The following is a 20,366-nucleotide window of genomic DNA, read 5'->3' on the forward strand; positions in this document are numbered from 1 at the left end:
GGAGAACAGTGAGCTGCAGAGGCGGGAGATCTCACTGACTTGGGAATGTGCATCGTTAATTTCTTCTGACTTTTCTATCCTCAAACCTGCCATCAAAGTCACTTCCAACTCACAGCTAACCCCACATGAGACAGAGTTGAGTCTGTAAGCTAGGGAAACTTTCTACCGCAAACCCCACCTTTGTGTGGATCCAGACTCTACATTGTAGCTCTTCACAGAGCAGGTGGCCCCTTCCTTCCTTCCTTCCTTCCACAGCTGCCTTTACTGGTATTTGATTAAATTTGGACTGTTCCCATCCAGAGTGAATTCTGTTAAAAAGGGCAGAAACCCATAAAATAGTGACTGCCCCTTGTCGTCCTCATCCCTAGTGTCCATGGCAACACTTTCTCTCTCACAGACAATGATGGTGTGAGCATCACAATGGCTGGCTGAGGAGCTGTGGCCGCAAGGGCAGCAGGTGGGCTTGCCTTCCTGTGGGCAGGGGAGCAAAGACTGGCTCCGTTGTCCTTTGGCAGTCAAGTTTGCTGGTCCTGCTGTTGATTATTGTAAGTCTTTCCAAGGACATCCAGTACCTCGCTCAGGACGGGTGGGCCGACCTCTGTCCAGTCCTGGGGAGGCGTTCTCTGTAACACTTCTCATTCACATGGAGTCTGTTCACAGCTCACCTGGGTTTAGGCCTCTTTGAGCTCTGATGAGACTTAGCGGCCTCTTGTGGCTCCTACCGGAGAAGAGGGGGAAAGCATCTATAGGTGTGAGTCCTTAGTGCCCTGTGGTGTGGCCTGACCACGGGGCCATGCTGTCTCACCTGCCTGGTGGGCACAGGAAGTCCACTGAGCACACTGTCCTTCGGGAGCATCCTCTTCGTTTAAAGGAGGTCCCTTACAGTGAGTACCTGTGTTAACGGCTTTATGACCTCTATTGGCCATTCTGTCAGTGTTAATTCCATCGTGGAGATGAAATGACTCCGGGAGAAAGGCACGGTGAGGCTAGGTCTGAACTGTCCTGTCAGCCAGCTGCTGTGGAGTCACTAATACGTAAGCACCCTTTCCTTTGAGAGTCACACGTTTGAGAGAATGGTCGTTACAGGAGGGAATGTGTAACTGTGCATACTTTGGGGAGGATTCTGTGTCTCGTTCTGAAGCAGACATTTCCCTCGTGGTGTCAGGCTGGCGTGTGGGGAGCACGCAGACGTTTGAATGGCGTGTGATGGCACCTTTATGAAAAGGTCGGTGTGTTTGAGATGGTGGTGCCTTTCACTATGTTTTTGGTTACAAAGACAACTCCTACATGGGAGATGAAAACCATATGGGAAAGTATAAAGACAGAAGTTAGACAGCAGTGAACCACCGCCCAGAAGTCCCATCAGGGAAGTGGGCATTTTGGGGAGGCACCCTGTGTCCAGCTGACTGGAAACTGCCCTTTCCATGCCCTGAGCAGTCATCAGCCCTTTAACTGTGGTCCTAAAGGGGTTGGATTGCTTTTCCAAACTTGACTCCCAGCAGGATGATAGGGACTTGACTGATGATGCCGTTTCCTCACCATTGTTTAAAGCAGAGTTCGTTCCCAAAGTGGGTGATGCCACCCTCAGAGCAAGCGGTGGCTAGAATGATCCAGAGGGACTGCAAAGGCAGACATAGCTTTACTATGCTGGATTGTGGGCTGTAGTACAAAAGTTGTTCACTGCCAGGGGTCACAGAGAAGGGGGCAGTCAACCACATAACTTAGGGAACCTGTGGCCCTTGGCGTCCTTATCATCGTCCCTATCCTCACCTGCTGTGTACGCCCCACAGCCCAGCAAAGCACGCTCAGCCCTTAACAACCCAGTGCGGGTGTGCCCGGTGGGCTCGCTGCCCCCTTGGAACACCTCCTGGGCCTTTCTGTTTGCTGCATGCAGGCGTGTGTGACTGGCCACAGGGTCATTTCAGAAAGCTGTTTAAGAAGCCCTGCAAGGTGCCTGTTTTACAGTCAGGTGCCGGGGTGTCTGTGCGGGGGACATGTGAGCAGACACCCAGGGTTACATCTGCCCCAAGAATTTAAGCCCAGAGTACCCCCACCCCAAAATCTGCCCCGTGGAAATGTACCCAGCTTGATTTTGTGGTGGGGATGGGGGTGGGCACCGGGGCTGTAGATGTTGCATCCTGGCTGCTGAGTCAGCCTAGAGAGGAGCGCAATGTAGTGTCACGTGTGGTGACGATGACAAAGCCCTGTCCCCTGTGAGGTCACCTAGACCTCCCAATACCTTAGACTCCTCTACCCAACCACTGCCAGGCCCAGGGACCAGGAGGCAGGGAGAGTCAGGACAGATAACACAGAGCCAGCTTGTGGTGGCAGACCCTCTGTGTGGGCCTCCACCTCTGCCAGCAGCTGCCTCGGTCCTGTCCCTTCTGAGTCAGCCAACAGGCAGCCCCCTCTGAGTGTCACCACTTGATACCATCACCTTCTGATTGGCGACGGGCAGCCCTGACCAGAGTGAGAAGACCCAGGTTGTGGGACACACCCTGGTGTCCACTGCTCTGTTGCTGACCCTTCCCTCTCATGCTGACCTCAGGACCTCTTTGTTGCCATAACATTTGTGTCCAACTAGAACTCTTAACTTGTCTACCAGTATTTTACCAGATTTAGGCATTCAGAATTTTAAAATCTTACTCATTTTAATGAATCTTTACATGAAAACAAGTAATATTAGATGAAAATGCAGTCAAAACAAGACAAAAGCCAATTAGTGAGGCCTTCACACAGACTTCTCTCTGAAGGCTGTCTGCCTGGGCTGTAGAAAATCCTCCCTCTGGGCTGCCTCTCTGCTTGGGCCGAGGCATCTCTCACTCATGGAGACCTGGCCGGCCCCACAGGCCTTCCCAAAGGGCTCTGGACCCCATGCACTACTTGGAGATCCTCTGTTCTTGATGGCCCTGCGAAACTCCCTTATTCCTGAGAAACGAGTTTAAAAATGCAGTCACTGGCAACACTGACAGCTTTTAGGAATAAAGATGGGCTGTCTAAGCTCCATCCATCCGTTCCCTGAGGGGCCTGCTTTGGGGGAATGTGGGAGAGTCAGTCCCCAGGTGCAAGTGCGGCTGGTAATGGACGTGCAGCTTTTCCTCGGTGATGCTGCCACTTGATCCCACCTGATGAGGCCAGGGTGCACTTGATGTGGGGCAGCTTTCCATCTCCCCAGTGGGAGTAAGGGGGCAGTGTGGTACAATAGGGGGAGGGCATTGCAATGGGGGAGGGGCAGCTTTGGCAGCGTAGGGGCTCTCACACTGGAGCCTTGGGAGAAGTCGCCCAAAAGGGTCAGGAAGGCTATGGTGCTTTCACTCTGAGTGACCTCCAGGACCCCTCCCCCTAGTCTGGGCTTATAGTGCACCCCGTCAACCCAGGCAGGCGTCCTGACGGGCAATCTGAGTGACTCAGTCCTGGGGAGCAAACAGCCTCCACTGTGCAGCGCCACAGGGCACACGCCTGCCACATACAGCTCCCAAGGTGTGTGTGTTTGGAGAAAACGCCACCAAACGCTTCCTTTAGTAGCTCGGTTTCTAGATGTTTCTTTGTTTACCTCTTGGAGACAGTTGGACTAGCCTGGCGAAATGTAACTTGGCACTTTGCTGTGGGCTTCTGAAGGATTTCAGTGTAAATGGAAGCTCTGAGTCTGTGTCCGCTGTTCCCCCAGGTCCCCAGTGTGCAGACCTGAGGGGGACAGGTGCTGGGCTCATTCCCTGCCCGTTAGGATGACTCACCAAAAGCTCTCGTGACGCTGCAAACAAATGGCCCCTTGCTGGTAGAGAAGATCCATAACAGACTAGTAGATTTAAAGCAAGTCACCACTGCTGCGGGGCGGGACCAGACTGAGACCCCACACACCCCAGGGGGTTCAGTGGCCTGTTGGTTCAATCGCCAAGCCCTCGTGGTGTGGTTCGTAGCTGAGTACACCACTGTGTGCCATTCCGTGAGTCCAGAAGTAAATTTAAATGTTAGTTTCTCAGAACTAACAAAAATTCGGAAGCCAAAATAATGAGGCTTTGTTGCAACATGCTGTGTACGCTCCAGCTGGTGGGGGCTATAATTGTTTTCAGTTAGACACTGTACCATAGAATTTTTCTGAGGTTACGAACTTACTGTTTCCATCCAACCTGGTGGTACTGTGGGGTAAGCATTGGGCTGGAAACCAAGCAGTCTGAGGTTCAGACTCACCGTCCACTCTGCAGATGAAAGATGAGGCCATCTCCTCTCATAAAGAAGACAGGCTGGGCCATTCTACTCTGTCCTGTAGGGTCACTGTGAGTGGTGGCATCTATGGGTGGGGCTGCTGCTGTGGAATGAAAACCAGGCAGTGCAGCAATTTACCAGCAGGTGGGGCACAGAGATGGCTTGCTGACTGGAGGTAGGAAGCCCTGTGTTGAGACACATCATGGTGGCTGTGGATCATTCAAGAGCTGGCACGTATGTGGAACTAAAGATCATTGAACTTCTCCATTGATTTTGGAAACCCTCGTGTATTTTAAAGTTTCTTCAAGACTAGTGAAAACCACTGGGTCCTGGCTACCATTGGTGGTTCTTCGCTGTGCACTCCTGCCTGGGTTAGGGGGAGACTTAAGCCATGTGTAGCTGGGTGGAATAGGGTGCTTTGGGTTTTTAATTTGATAACACAAAACAGATGTTTGGGGTTTATTTTTAAGACATTCCACTTAGGAAGCTTAGCATTTTGCTTATTGGGGAGTCTGTTGGGGGGAATGGAGAGGCCCCTGAAGAAGGGTTTGGGCAAGGAACTGTTTGCAGTCCCTGGGCTGGAGGGGCACCCAGCCAGGGCCGCCAGCCTCACTGCACGCTGCCTCTGACTGTTGCTTGGGGCACTTCTAGACTGGGAGGTCACCCAGCACCCTCCTCCTCCCTTCACTCACCCGCCAGCTACATTCCCCCCACCTCACCCCCAATTCATTCCCCTCACCAGTAACCAGGGCAAGATGTGTGCGGTGTGGACGCATAGGTGACGACCCTGGGTGTGTGGCAGCTGTGCAGCTAGAGTGAACACTGCGGACTAAGGACAGCTAGGGGTGGCATTTGTTATTCAGGACAAAATCCAGGCCTTCCAGCAAAGTGAGAGCTTTGGACAACTTGTCTGCCATGGTGAGCCTGCCAGCTCCTGATGGGGGAGGTGGCTCCTGATGAAGTCTGCCAGCCAGTGTCCCTGTGCCAGCCTCACCCCAACTGGGCATGGCCATAAGTAGGCCACAGGGGTCTGAGTCCCAAACCTCTTGGTTTTATTGAGATAGTTTGCTCTATAGCAAATACGTACTTTTTCCACGTTCTGCTCGTACAATCATTGTTGCTACTGAAGTGGCTTTAGCTGTGGTTCCAATGGCCACGCAGTACCTGGACGGCCCAGGGCTGTGAGCGTGACTATTACAGGTGCTGAGCCACTGAGGGTCCACAGCACTCCGCCTGCCCATTGTCCGGGGGAGCTGGCCCACTGGCAGTGGGGAGAGTTGTGTTAAGAACTTCACCACCACCACCACCACCACCACCCTTTTTTCTTCAACTTTCACCCTGATCCATATGTTGTTATTCCCCATGCTGACCAGAATTGCGAGTTAGCATTTGTGTTGAAGAAATTGAAAGTCACCCTGTACCATTTGCATGAGAAGTCAGGACAGGAAGTGATCTCAGGGCGTTCAGTGTCTCCCATGCTGTTGAGTGTTCCTGTGTCAGACTCGGGGCTTCTCAATGGGGGGGGGGGTATCTGCCTTCTCGTGCTCGCTGTTGTGCGCACAACCACTCTCACTGCCATCGAGCAGACTCACAGTGCCCGTGGTCTTCAAGGCTGTGATTCTCAACAGGCGTCGAACGCTCTGCCATTCTCCCTCAGTGGCTGGTAGTTTTGAACTGCTAGCTTGGGACTTTGCAGCCCAACCCATAACCACGAGCCACCAGGGCTCCTTGTGTACCCAGAGGTCCAGCTTATTTCCAGCTCTTTTGAACCAGCCACAAAGTGCCTGCCCTCGCTCAGCGGTCATTCCAGGGCTTAGGGTGCTGCCACAGGGCAGCGGACTCTGGGGAGTGAGAAGACATTGTCTCTTTAAAAGGAACCTTGAGTGCCCCCTCCTCCCTCAGAGTTTCTGCCCATTGTTCCTAGTTGTCTCCAGGGAGACCACAGTTAGAGGGAGTCAGTTGAATGCAGGTGGCCAGAGGGAGAGGTAACACTAACATGTGGGTCTCTGGGAGGAACAGTGCCTGTCAGGGTGCCGTTTGAAAGAGGCCATAGAGGGGTTGGTGAGTTTAAAGCCACACAGATGGAAAGGAAACATGTTTATCTTAATTAAAATTTCAATGAAAGCCATACCAAATAATAATAATAATTTAAAAATAAACATACCGTTCTGTAATGATGAATAGGGAAAAAAAGCGCTGTACCCGTGTGTGTGTGTGTGTGTGTGTGTGTGTGTGTGTGTGTGTGTGTTTGCCCAGACTGTTGAGGAGAGGGTGCCCTTCTCATCAGTGTTGGGGGATGGGTCTGGCTGAGCTGTCTCTTGAGGGTGGGGTGCCGATTGGCAAGAAGCTGGTTTCTGGGCCTCACCTTGGCCTGCTCTCTGGTCTCAGCTGGGTCCTCTCGTCCCTGGACTCAAGGGTGGCAGCCAACTGTGTGGCATGAAGCTCACCACTCAGTGTGCTACCTGAGAGGTTTGGCGCGCCTTCTCTGGGCGGTGTGAGGTATACCTGTTACCGTAGTCATAATAACACTGAGTGCTATAACCCTTCTCTCCCTCTCTTTCAGGAGCTGACTCCATAGGAGTAGGCAATCGATAGTTTGAGTGGTGGAGACCACAAATACTTTAATTTTTAGACAGTCTTGTTTGGATACCTTTCGCTTGATGACCTGGACCAAGTGATTCCATCGTACCTGGGACGCCAGGAAGCGGCTCAGCTTCTGCGTCGGGTGGGGCCAGGTAAAGTAGCCGCATGCCCAACAGCAGCAGAAGTCGCTGTTTCTCCTTCTGAAGTGGCTGCTGTGGAAAGACTCTTATGTGACGGAGCCCGCCTGAGAGATTTGGGGAAGGTTTCATTTGTTAGGAATGTGGTTCGGGTGCCCCTTTGCATTGCTGCCTCACTGGGGCACATACTTACTGCCATCAAGTCCCTCTGACCCGCGGGTTTGCCAGACTGTGCCCTCGACAGAGATAGACAACCTCCTTGTTCTCCCAGGCTGCTACCTTGGGGTCAGCAGCCTGGCAGCCCTGTGTGTAACCACTGTCCATCCACCAGGGAGAAAGGCGAGGCCTCTGCTCCCACAGGCGTTAGTTCTGCCCCTAGCAGCAAGTTTGGTTTGGTTCTGCAAGGAGCCCTGGTGACACTGCCTAGACACTGGGCCGCCAGCCACTCAAGCCCAACTCCTCTGCGGGGCGGGGGGTGGGGAGGGGGGTGCCCCATGAGCCACTTGGTGGCAGTGGGTTTGGAGTCCCTGTACCTTGTATAGTCTCCTTCGTGAGAGCCAAGTTTGTAGGGAAATTGTTGACCTGCTGGAAGCCACCCACTGAGGTGGCGGATGAGCCTTGTCAGGAAGCCTGGCACAGGGACCCTGCATGGTTCAGAACTGCTGGTGTCACAGCCTTTCAACTTGAGTAGAAATCAACAATTACATGAAAGTTCCGCTCTCCCGGGGTGGGGACAGGTTTGTTGCGCCTTAGTTTGCCTCAGTGCAGACGTTCCAGATGCCGGAGGGACAGTGTGTTTGTGAGTAGGGGAGTCGTGTCCCCTTAGCTAAGCCACCTTAGGAGATTAGCTGGTATTCAAAGCAATGCTGTATAGCTGGCTCAGGGCCACCTATGGGAGCAGGAGGTACCTGCCCTCGGGCTCCATGGGTGCCTGCTCCCAGGCATACAAGTCTTGGCTTCAGGGACATGGACATAGGCCACCCTATTTGAGTTCAGCTGGGTCCTTTTACAGCATTTTAAGGAACAGAAAAACTCGGACCGGCTGCACGAGGTCATGATGGTGTTCACAGAGAACCAGCAACTTCAGTGGGATGGGTGGGCAAGGGGAGCCGTCAACGGCTGCCGGAAGGGCACCATGGTGGGATGCACACATCACGCTCGATGGAGAGCTTCACAGTGCCTTCCATGCCTTCCATCTAGCACAAACGGTTTCGTCCTGAGAGCACCCCGCTTTCCTTAATGGCAGCCCCAACCAGTGATCTCAAGGGCTGGGCTGCCTAGGGTGGGCGGTCAGGGGACTGATGGTGGTGAGCCCTCTGCTTGAGGTTTATTAAAAGGCCCGAGCTCAGTGGAGCCCCCGCTGGTATGGGGATTTTGCAGTGGAGTTAAGGTCTCCACTGTCAAGCTTGGCCTTCAGCAAATTAGTGGTCAGAAACAGAGGCTGACACAGTAGGTCCCGCCTGGTGAACAGACGTGGAGTGTTGTCAGGTGTCGTGGTGGTGGAGGACAGCAGAGGTCACTGTTGGCAGCAAATGAGAAGGCGGAAGCCGAAACACATAAAACCTCAGGTGGCAGACAAATTTGAATGTATGTATTTTATGTTTTTAAGGTTTTTGCGGTGTGCCAGACATTCCCTTAGGATGAACCATGGCATCAAGTTGGGGGCATCACTAGCTTCTGGATGCAACTGACACCTGGCTGCCTGGGAGACACCACAGGTATCGCCTGTCTTGTTGGGGTCCTCCAGACAGACACCGAGAGGCTGCATGGTCATCCCTCAGAGGCCAGAAATGCAAGCTCAGCATCTTCTAAGTGTCCAGTGAGCTGAGGCTTCACGACCACTAACCTAAAGCCCAGTGGCTTCAAATGCCGTGACTGGCTGAAGACCGCCCAGGGCAGGACTCAGTGGGGCATTCTCTCCTTGGTATCCACCAGGCCCTGCAGCAGCTGAGCTGATGTTGGGAGCCGAGGGCCGGTTCAGCTTACTCTCAGGGGCACTGGGGCCACAAGAACCTAGGATGGACATGACAGTCCTGAAGCCCTGGCCCAGTTCTGACCTTCAGCCCACGTGCCTGCTGTGCTGCCACCAGCCAGTGCCGGGAAATGGGGGTGGGCCTTTTCCACTTAGGCAGGTGTGCAGGTGTAGACTTGAGTTGCTAGCTGCATTTCTTTGTTGTGAACATTGAGTAGAACTACTGAATTTTTCTTCACAAAGCACGTCCAGGCACGTCATGCTGCACAGGCCACTTTGAGAAAGGCAGGTCGTAGCGGCTCACCCTAGTGGAGGGCTCTCAAGTCCAGGCAGTGGTCTTGGAGCTCAGTGGTATAGGGGTTGCTCACTCAGATGTGTAAGTGCCTTGTTGGTTTCTCATCAGGCATGGATGATAAAGGGGACCCGAGTGGGGACGAAGCACCCAAGGCCATCAAACCCACGAGTAAGGAGTTCAGGAAAACCTGGGGATTCCGGAGAACCACCATCGCCAAGCGCGAGGGTGTGGGTGACGTGGAGGCTGAGTCTCCAGAGCGGCCGCTACAGCCGGCACAGAGCCTGTCCCTGCGGCGCAGCGGACGGCAGCCCAAGCGCACGGAGCGGGTGGAGGAGTTCCTGACGACTGTCAGGCGCAGGGGCAGAAGGAGCGCGCCCGCCACCCTGGAAGACACCGGAGAGCCCACGTCCTGCCCGGTCACTGACGCTGAGACGGCCTCGGAAGGGAGCGTAGAGAGTGTCTCTGAGGCTAAGAGCGGCCTGAAGCCCGGGGCCACCGACGCCAAGGAAGGACCAGGCTCCCTCGGGAAGGAGGGGGACACCTCTGATAGTGACAGTGATGGGCTAACTCTGAAAGAGCTTCAGAATCGCCTGAGAAAGAAACGGGAGCAGGAACCCGCCGAGAGACCCCTGACCCGTCTGAAGAAGAGGCGGCACGAGGAGGACCCGGAGGAAGCGATGGGTGTGGAGGCAGCCCCTGCCTCCGGGAATGCCCAGCCTGGCCAGGGCCAGCCTGAGGCCGGCCAGGTGGCCAGGGACAGTCAGCCAGAAGGGAGAGTGGCTCAGGGACTCGGAGCGCATGAGCCCACAGAGTCGCTCAAGCACAAGCCCGAGTGTGAGGGGTACGACCCCAATGCCCTGTACTGCCTGTGCCGGCAGCCCCACAACAACAGGTGGGTCCTGGTCGGTGAGCTGCTGCAGAGAAGCTGCTGGGCCTTGCTCCGAGGCAGCTGGGAGGAGGTAGTTTGTTCAGTTAAGAGAGATGAGGAAGTTAGTACTCACTCACTGCCACTTTAAATACTAAGCCAAGGAGTGGGTCGGGTTTGCTGAGAGCTGCCCCACCTAGTGTGGTCACCACTGGCCACAGCACTCCTCATGGTGATACACTCCCTCCTTGAGCATTGAGCTGTGGCAGGACCAGGCATCTGGGGAGGCGACTTGAGGCCAGTGGTGTTGGGGAATCCCTGTCGATGGCAGCAATGTTGAGTTTCGAGGGGTTTCAGGGCAGCTTCAGCCCTACAGTGCCCCATCAGAATGCTCTGGTCCATGGATAACCTAGAATGAGCCTCAGGGAGAGCCTTGGGGGGGGTGGGGGGTGGGCAAGTGTTCTGCCTTTCAGCACTGAGGTGCTGCAGCCTGCTGGGTTAGGCTTGTCTTCTGAGTGGCCCCCTGACCCTGCTGCCTTCCCTTCTGACTGCAGGTTCATGATCTGCTGTGACCGCTGCGAAGAGTGGTTTCACGGTGACTGTGTGGGCATCTCTGAGGCACGAGGGAGGCTTCTGGAGAGGAACGGGGAGGATTACATCTGCCCCAACTGCACCCTTCTGCAAGGGCAGGATGAGGGAGATGCCCGGGACTCAGACCAGCAGGAAGCCACACAGCGGTTTGGCCGGGTAGATGGCACTGACTTCACCAGCATAGGGACAGTCGAGCAGAAGTCCAGTGAAGACCAAGGGATCAAGGGTCGCATTGAGAAAGCGGCAAACCCCAGTGGCAAGAAAAAGCTCAAGATATTCCAGCCTGTGAGTCATTGGTCCACAGAGGTAAACGCTCAGGGCTGGGCAGGTGGGGCTCCAACCTATAGGCCTAGGACACGGCTTAGGTCACGAGGGCTGGGCACTGGGGAGAGTGGGGCCACCGCTGTCGTGTCCCCTGCTGACAGCATCAGGGATAGCTTGCCTGCCTCCTGCACAGTTAGCTACTTGCTGGTCTCTGTGAAGTGACTGCTTTTTCAATAGTCCCCTCGGCTCGTGATGGTAGTTAACAAAGCTCCCTGTCTCACCCACGAGATACTGCTCTCCTGAGAAGCACTGATCACCTGGGGGAGTAGCTGCTGTGTGAACAGGCACAGGAGCACCACTCTGCCACCCATGTGCCCACCCTCCACCCAGGGCCCCAAACCCTGCCCGTCCCTTAGCGGCGCTGGGTGGACAGCGGCTCAGTGTTCAGCCCTTCAGGCTGTGGGTGAAGTGGTACCAGCACCCGACAGTGCCCCAGGTAGGACATGTCATGGCCCAGTACATCCTGTTTGTCTAGGTGGTAGGAACTAAGCCTGAACTTGATGTCCGGGGGCTTGGCTTCTGTGGAGAGGAGCGTTTGCCTCGCTTGCTTAGTCACAGAACTAAGCTGGGGCCAGGGTGGAGAGGGACGGGCCAGCAGGCGCTGAGGAGGCTCCTCCTGCCGCTGTGAGACTGTCCTAGTGACTCGCCGGGGCCCACGGCCCACTCTCGAGACCCTGGGGTGGCAGGTGCCCTCGGCGCTCTCTGCCAGGCTCTGTACCAAGCTGGGATTTCATGCTTTTCGTGGCTGTTCATTACGTGGCCCTCACAGTTTGGCAGCCCTTTGCAGAGCCGGTGAGAAGTGTCCTTGACTCCACGTGCCAGCCCCACGCCTGGTTCGGTCAGGCCCTTCTTGTGGGAGCCTTCCATGCAAGGCTGCTGTGCAGCTCCAGGACGCCTCTGGGCTTATCTCAGCCGTGCCCAACACTGGCCTGAGGGAGGCTTCCCCACGTGGCTGCGATATGTTTGGGGCCCTCCCTGTTGAGCCAACGTGTGAGCCCATTAAAATACAGGGCTCCCCACACCTTGGGATTAAAAGGAGGCCTCGTTCTCTGGACACTGGTGCGGCGCAGCGAGCCCCATTTCTCTTTCTGCAGGTCGCCGAGGCTCCTGGGGCCTCAAAGTGCATTGGCCCTGGGTGTCCCAATGTTGCCCAGCCTGACTCCGTGTACTGCAGCAACGACTGCATTCTGAAGCACGCTGCAGCCACCATGAAGTTCCTGAGCTCAGGAAAAGAGCAGAAGCCCAAAGTGAAGGAGAAGCCCAAGCTGAAACCTGAAAAGTTCGGCCTCCTGAAGTGCAGCGTCCAGGTAAGCTGACCCGTCTTCTTGGCAGGGTCAGCAGGGCACGGAGAGAAGTGCTTCCATGTGACTTATGCCCTGCGTCCAGGATGGAGGGACACCCCCCACCCATCCCCCAAGACGCATGTGGAGGCAGGTGGTAGATGCCGTCTCCTCTTCGGCCTGGGAGTAGGAGCAGCTGTGGGCCTTGCTGTCCTGGCTCCCCTAGGTGAGGGCTGGGACTGCTCCAGGCACACAGCTCACTCTCCAGGAAGCACCAGGGACCCTTGTAGTTAGCAGAGGTGGTATCCTCGGGCATGGTAGGTGGGGTCTGGTAAGCATTGGCTTCCCTTCCAGACTTGCTCCGACCTATGGCCCCTCCCACACCCTGCCTCCCTGGGGACAACAGACTGGCCTGCTGCTGAGTGGGCATAGCCTGCCTCCTGGTGTCCACCAGGCCTCCTTCATTAGTTTAAATGCTTAGGGTGCCGTGTGGCATGGCGACCAAGTGCTGGGGGGTCAAGGCCACATGGTGCATCCTTGTTGCTTGGCATCGCTGTGGACCAACGGGACACTGCTGCAGGACCATGGTCCACACAAGCCACAGGCTCCTGCCTATCTTCGATCCTTTTCCACACCCACTTGGCTACTCTGACCTGGTGGAGCACTGGGCAGCAAGAACGGACTATTAGACCTGGGTGGGTGGGGTACGGAAGCTCTACTTGGGGTGCCCACGGGGAGAGGGGAGATTGGGTGCTGGCCCTGCAGTGAAGGGGGCCTTCCTGCGCCTCAGTGATGGCGCTTTCACTGGCTATTCAGGCAGGCGTTCGAGTTTCTCCTGCTCCCAAGAGACCTGCTCCAGACAAAAAGGAGGGCGTTGCAAAGAAGATGGCCGTGGCGCCTGTGAGGAGCGACACGCTGGCTATGGAGGCCACCCCTGAGAGCAGCACACCGTCCTGGGCCAGCGACCACAATTACAATGCTGTAAAACCAGAAAAGACTGCTGCTAGTTCGGCATCCCTGTTGTGTAAATGTATGTATCTCCTGGGGGTAGCCTCGGGCCTTCCCGTCCTGGGAGAGCCCACCCCAGGGCTGCCCAGGCTGGGAATGCAGCCCATACTGTCCAGTTTAAGTGCTCACTACACCTCCAAAAATTGGAGCTAGCCCTCACTGAGCATCTGAGGCTGTGGACTTCATCCCATTTTCCCTAGGGCTGAGCTAGCTGAGCCAGCCTCACTGCTGGGTTTTCACCAGGGTGGCGAGGGTAGCTTCCATTGGTAGCTTCCTCTGTCTGTCTGTCTGTCTGTCTGTCTGTCTGTCTATCTGTCTGTCTATCTTATCTGTCTCTTACAAATACACACATACACATGCTCTCTCTTGTTAGCTCTCTTGTCAGGCTTGGTAAGTATGTGTGCCGACAGGAGCCACACTGTCCACCCAGCAGCAGCCGAGCAGCACATCCGCAGGTACTGGCTTGCAGGGCTGCACCTGGTGCTGGTCCCCCTTGTGAGTGGTGGACAGGCAGATGTTCTTTTCATGTCCCGCTCACACACTACACACCTACACAGACACACACCTGAGGTTCTGCTGCTTCCTGTGCACCATGGGGGATGAGTGGTGTGCTTTCTGTCCTGCAGGTAAGTCTTCAGGGGCTGGGCCCTCAGGTGGGGCTGTCCGCTGGCCCTCTTTTGCATGTTAGCACTGTTGCAAGTTCTGTACCCCATCCCCACCCCACCCCCATTACATTAAATGAAGCCACCTCAGACCATGTAGCCCCGTGCCGTTCTGCACTAAGCACTCAAGCTGCTAGTGCTGCTCAGCCTGGGTCCCTAAGGCTCTTGGTGTGGACACGTATTTCAGGCCTATTGCTGTGGGCACTGTCCATCGTGTACCTGTGGCATCGTGTCCCCTGGATCCATCCTCCAGTCAGCCCTTTGACCCATCATGGGGGTAGGGGCTGCTCGTGAAGGTAGCTTTAGAAGTAGCTGTAAACCACCATCTAGGTGCCAGTGTCAGCTGGCTACCTGCTGAGGTGGGCCTCTGAGCTGCAGGTTGGGGGCTGTTGGAGCCCCACAGGGAGCCTCAGCACACACCCAGGGGTCTGCACAGCATCTCATGCTCACACACACCTATGGGGTCCCACCCAGTCCCCACCTCTACAAAGGGAGCTGCCCTTTTCAACAGTAATGAGCATGCCTTAGAACCTGGCGGGCTGGGGGCCACATCTGACTGCTGTGCTAGAGGAGGGCATAAAGTTGGCTGTAGGCACGTACAGAAGATAGGACGCCTGGACCATACCACAGGAGTGGCAGCTCCCTGGGCACTGTCCTGAGACTCCAGGCACGGCTCTGTAGGAGGCATTGATGGGAGCACAGGACAGCCCTGGCCCGGCCCACAAAGCCCACTCCCTGCCTTACAGGGGCTGGAGCAGGACTTTGAGAGGGGGCCTGATTCCCTCCCCAAGGCTCTCCTTTGACCATTCCAACACTTCCCGCACCCTGCTCCTCAGTGGAGGCGCACAGAGGAGCTGGGGACAGATGGGTGGCTGATCAGGCTGCCCGGCATGGTCATGCACAGGCTGAGAGTAAGCGCTCCGCCCACACCTGAGGCAGTGCACCTGAGCTCTGCTTCTCGTCGGTTATTGTCCCAGAGCTGCCAGCTTCTCAAAGGACGGGGAGGAGAGTAGGGCCATTGGTGAGGGAGCTCAATGGACGCTGGTGAGTAGCTGAGTAGCAGCTCTGGGTCCCTCCCTAAGCCACCTGTCCACCTAGCAGAGATGGGGCCATCCTGTGCCCTCCCTAACCCACCTGTCCACCCAGCAGAGATGGGGCCATCCTGTGCCCTCCCTAAGCCACCTGTCCACCCAGCAGAGATGGGGCCATCCTGTGCCCTCCCTAACCCACCTGTCCACCCAGCAGGGTTGGGGCCAGCTGGGCAGCAAGGGGGGGTGGGGACTGCACACAGCCCTGTGGCCCCAGGAGGAAGCAGTGCCTTGAGGGGTGCGCCACCCGGACCCGCTCTTTGATGAACTGCGCTCCCTGCAGCTCTGTACTCTGAAAACACCCACAGTGAGAGCGCGCAGTGGCCACAGTCTGCATCTGCCCTGGATCCCCATGAGACTGCAGGAGGGCTCCTGGGAGTGTTGGGGACACTGTTCGGGCACATGCCCCACTCTGCCTCAAATAAGGATGGCTGTCCTGTTCCTGGCACACGTATAGAAGGAAGCCCTGTGCCTCCAGCGGACCGTGTGAAGGCATCTTGTCTCCCGCTCCTCGTCCCCCCCCCCCCCACTTGTGAAGGCTTGTTTCTGGAGCAGCCACGCGCTTTGGGATTTTGACATGGGATGCGGGTGCCCCTGTGACCTTCCCTTGGACAGAGAGGGTTCCCCCGTCCATGTCCCCTCGTGTTGGGGACTAAAGTGGGAAAGCCGGACTGCTTGAGGGGGCTCCAGGAGAGGACAGTCATTCAGTCACAAACACCCCCAACTGAAAATCCTGCTGGAGGGGGTGGGATGTGCTCTGGGGTGCATGAGCACGGGGGAGCATTGGCAAATCAAGTCCAAGCTAGAGGGAAAGCCCCAACTGCCCTTCACCAGCTTCGCGTGATGAGCATGCAGTGGGCGCCTGAGGGTCTTCAGAGTGTTGCCTGTGTGCTCAAAGAACAACCTGATGCCTAGAGCACTGGGCCTACGAACAGGCCCCCGCTGCAGACAAGGTGCACACAGGCAGCCCTCTAGAGCGGGTGGCCTTGGACTTGGACTGCTTGACCCAGCTGACCACCTGTTCCTCATGGTGCTGCACGGCGCAGAGCCACTGCTGCCCGGGAACCAGGCCAGGTATCCATGCGTGTGGTGAGAGGGTGGACATGTGGCTTCTTTGTAACACAACAACATGCATACAGTTGTATCCTTGTGGAAATGGGGACAGACAGAGCTGGTGAGGGATGTTTGCCGCTTGTGTTGATTTAAAAGGCAGTTGGGTGGCTTTTCCTCGCCCCAAGCCTGGAAGAGTTCCATGAGAAGACCGGGAACCGGCTGCCTGTGCCTCCCGTCTGCAGTTCCAGGGGACCCCAAGCACTGCCATCTGGTTGGTTCCAGTTCCCAGCACTAGATCTTGATGGGAGCAACACTCACCTACAGCGCTACCAGAGCTTTTGGGGTGGGGGGGTGAGGGAGGCAACCCAGCTGTCTGAGCACGCTCTTCTCACTGGGCTAGAGAGTGAGCCGCTTAGGTGCAGAGGGTGTTGGTTGAAGTGGAGACTAATGGTCAAGCTGCTTAATTCCGGCCTGGGAGCGCACAGCAGCTCCTCACAAGCCTGGGGTCCACACCCGTCCTGGCGACTCCTGCTGTAGCCATGCTTAGTGAAAAGCCTGTTCACCTCAAGCGCAGTCTACCCTGCCCCCCATGAATCCAGTCAGAACTCAAAGCTGAGTGACACTACATACCTGTGCCCCAGAGGCATGCTGGGCTTGTAAGTTTGGGGTGTTGTGCTTCCCCCTCCCCACAGCATAAGTGTAAGCAACTGGGTTAGCATGCACTGAGGGCCCTGCCCAGTGTTACATGCTCCCCAAACGTGGCAGGGGACTCTAGTGCCACCTTGAGTACTACTTGGGAATTATCCATGCTTTCTGGTTTAAAAACATCCGGTTTATAGTTTAGAAGAGTAATTCATTTGGGTAGTTTGAGAGGAGCAGGAGCTGCCTGGACTCCCACATTAGGAAACGTCTGCTGGGGAGCAGTGAGGTTGAGGGGATGGTCACTGCACCTGGGTCAGAGGCTGTGTGCCGGGTCTCAGTGAAGACACCTGCCAGTATCTCCAGTATCAGGCCACGCTAACAGCACCTGACACCCCGTCCTCAAAACAGCACAGGCCAGGTTGGGGGGGGCCCTTTGGGTGTATTGTCCATTATCTGTCCTCTTCCCAGAAGAGGCTTGTCAGGACTCGCTGGGCCAGAGCAGTTGAAGCTGGCTGTACCTTCATGCTGCAGAGGCCTCTTGGTCCGCTTTAAAGGCAGCACTCACTGTTCAGGAAAAGTCCCTGTGGGGCTGTGTGGTGTCTAGTCCATAGCTTGGAGGGACCCAGCATTGTCGTGGCCCTAAGTTGGTGCATGGGCAGCAGGAGCGATCTGAAGAGTACCCACCAAAGCCTAGGTGACTGGGGCATGGGTTCCCCCGCAGAGCAGGCAGGCCACTATTGTTCTACCAAACCAGCCCCTTCTCGGCACCCCAGAGCAGACCTGTTCATGCTGCAGGCCCTTGGGCTCCACCCAGCGGTGGTGAGCACCCTCACTCACCAACCAAATACTGGGGTTCTCACTAGTTGGGAAAAGAGGCATGGCAGCGTCCACCCTGCCATGTCGGCTCACTGAGAGCTTTATGCCTTATAATCAGGTTTAGGCAGAAACCAGCTTAATCCAGCCAGGGCCGGTGGGGCAGCTTTTCCCACCTGTGGCGGAGCTTCAGCCCGGCCCCCAGAGGGTGCTCAGCTCTGAAGCTGCACCAGGACGGCAGGCATCCCTGGTGCAAACTGCTGGGTGGGCTCTGGCCAGGATGAACGACAGCTGGCAGTGTGCGGGCAGGCTGGCCCTGCCTTCAGTGACCTAAGTTAGGCCTGGGCAGCCCCCTGCTGGCCAGTTGGAGCACAGCCGTGTTGCCCAGAGGAGGACAAAGCGACAGCCACCTCTGTTGAGTGAGGTGGCCCTTGCTTTTCTGAAGTGGATATACCTGGCTAGTTACAGTGACTCCTTGTCCTCCTGCACACTTGGGTACAGGGCAGGAGTGGGTTCAGGGGGGACTGGTAGGTGACCCTCAGCTTGGGCTGTTTATCTCCTGGTGGGTATCCTAGTGTTGCCTCCCAGGATGGAGCCTGCCAATGGGGTGTGTGGTGGGACACCCACTTGAGACATTCGCTAGAGGGGCCCATTTCCCCAGCAGTGAGAGGTGATGAGGGACTTAGAGCAGCGGTGGGCCCCTCCCCCAGGAGGCTCTGAAAGCCAGACGTTGTGATCAGGTGCACTGGAAGCCCTGCTGGGGGTTCTCGCTTTCTGGGGCACCGCTGCTGAAACTGCCTGACTTGGTTGAAGTGAGCATATTTGTGTCCTGTGGGGGTGAGGGTACCTGCAGCCCCCCTGCAGATGTCATGCTACAGAGTGGTGTTTCCTGGGGCTTCAGGAAACATTAGGCCCACTGCTCAGGGTTGAAAGCTCACTGCTAACCCACAACTGCCACGTGGGGGTAAAAGGTGGCTGTTGCCTCACCTGGGCTAGGGGATGGGTGGGGGTCCCTGCAACAGCAATACCTCTGGGCACCCTCACCCAGCACTGCTACTTTGCTGAGCCTTATGTTTTCATACCTTCCCCTTCAACACCCCATCAGGCACCCGCACATCAAGTTTGGTACTGTGAACCTGTGATCTTTCAGGTGTGGGTGGGGCCTGCTCAGGTGTGCACCCTGCTCTGATGAACAGGCTCTGCACAGGTACAGACACTTGTCAGGGGTGGTAAAGAATGGTTTTTGTGTACTGCCCAGGTGTTCCTGGTTTGGGTGGTTCTGAGGGCGGGAGGGAGGTGGGGTCTGCATGGCAGCAAGGGTTGGGCAAGGCCTGGGAGTTGGCCCTCTGTGACTTGTTGCTGTTGAGTGATTCTGCTGAGGGCAGAGAAGTCCACCCACGCTGCCTGAGAAAGCCCAAGCGCGGTCATTCTGGGCCCCTGCCTGGCTGAGGAGGGAACTCAAAGCCTGGGCTGCTGGTCCTCATTTGTGTAGCCCTGTAAGTTCCACCCTCAGCCTCTTGGAGGCCAGCCCATGGTAGGAGGAGGGGTAATTGAATCCCTGTGAAGTGGCAGGGGTCCTGTCCGTGTGGGGCCCTCCCTGCTTACTGGTGGGGACCAACCCTTAGTGGCAGTCCCCTTGGGGACTGATGCAGGGCTAAGCCATGCTACCCTCCCTTTTACTAGCAGACCTTTGGAAAGGGCCTCAAGTTGGCCCTGGGCCATGCCGCCCTCAGGCCGGAAGCTCTTGCTTCTTCTGCCTGGTCACCCTCTGAGAGTGCAGCTACAGAGGGCCTTTGAACTGTTGCTGTGATCGCATGGCTCAGTTCCTACATCCGGTTTTCAACGGAGTTGGCTTTCCTCTTGTCTGCCAGTGTGTCACTGTATGCTGGTGATGTCATCTGTGCTCATTTCGTGTCCCCGCTAGCCCAGGACTCGGCCTGGGGGGCTACTTTGGGAGGACGGGTGTGGAGGAAGACTTGGTCCTTTGACCTTTTCAGGGCCGCACTTTGTAACAGGTTTACAGAAATGGTATGAATTTGCTGTCTTTAAACCGAGGGATTTGGTAACAGTTTTCCAGGTGAGATAGAAGTGTGGTTTCCACAAGAGAGAGAGAACTTTTCTTTGTGAAATGGTTTAGTTGTCACTGGCAGCCCTCCTTCCTTTCCCACCTGTCCAGAATGTCGTCATCACTGTAGAGCCCCTTTCCTCGGGGCACTCCCTCATGGGGCTAGCCCCGGGTCTGCTCTTGCTGGCTTAGTGGAGGGCCTGGGTGCTGGACGCTGAGACCCTCTGTCTGGTTCCCTTGCAGCTGTGAAGGATGAACAGAGGCCGAGGGAGAAGACAGCAGTTGCTGCGGTGACAGTCCCCAACAAGAAAGTGGCTCCGTCGGGCCCCACGCTCAGCAAGCAGCCTTCCGCCACGCCTGGAAAGTTTGTCCCAAAGAGGTCGCCTGCTTTTGCTCACATGTCGGCCGCCAAGCCATTGGTCAAGAAGTTGCCCTCAGCTTTCAAGGGGACCATACCGAAGAGGCCCTGGCTCTCGGCTGTGCCCACGGGTAGTGCCTCTGCTGCCAAGCCGCCAGGGCTGACAGTGTCTGGCCCTAAGAAGGTAGCCGGCCCTTCTGTGGCTGGCTCACTCCGGAAGCCTATGTTGGGATCTGCCCCAGCGGCCTCTCCTTCCCCAGCACGGCTGGCAGCTGAGGGTCCTGCCCCATCACAGCCCAACTCGCAGATCCGCCAGAACATAAGGCGCTCCCTCAAAGAGATCTTGTGGAAAAGGTGGGCCGTGGTCCCTGGCTCTGTGCAGCGGGTGCCCTTCTGCACGTGCAGCAGCTTACTGTCGGCATCTACT

General features: G+C 56.3%; 1 protein-coding gene across 6 annotated transcripts in view; it reads left to right on the top strand.

Annotated features, from left to right (window-relative positions):
* Window positions 1–20,366, top strand: part of DIDO1 (death inducer-obliterator 1) — a 44,070-nt gene that overhangs the window by 10,258 nt on the left and 13,446 nt on the right. For 5 of the 6 annotated variants that reach the window (XM_045296913.1, XM_045296915.1, XM_045296914.1 and 2 more), the window contains exons 2-8: window positions 6,767–6,938; window positions 8,533–8,641; window positions 9,299–10,082; window positions 10,610–10,952; window positions 12,065–12,277; window positions 13,067–13,280; window positions 19,825–20,293. In XM_045296913.1, the coding sequence (XP_045152848.1) occupies window positions 8,605–8,641; window positions 9,299–10,082; window positions 10,610–10,952; window positions 12,065–12,277; window positions 13,067–13,280; window positions 19,825–20,293 (2,060 nt within the window). In that variant the 5' untranslated portion in view covers window positions 6,767–6,938; window positions 8,533–8,604. The remainder of the gene's footprint in view (window positions 1–6,766; window positions 6,939–8,532; window positions 8,642–9,298; window positions 10,083–10,609; window positions 10,953–12,064; window positions 12,278–13,066; window positions 13,281–19,824; window positions 20,294–20,366) is intronic. The other variant, XM_013008136.2, reaches the window with a different exon arrangement.

Source organism: Echinops telfairi, unplaced genomic scaffold (assembly GCF_000313985.2).
Source record: "Echinops telfairi isolate 266 unplaced genomic scaffold, ASM31398v2 ScPeMD7_7414;HRSCAF=8452, whole genome shotgun sequence".
In the NCBI taxonomy this organism is placed as follows: Eukaryota; Metazoa; Chordata; class Mammalia; order Afrosoricida; family Tenrecidae; genus Echinops; species Echinops telfairi.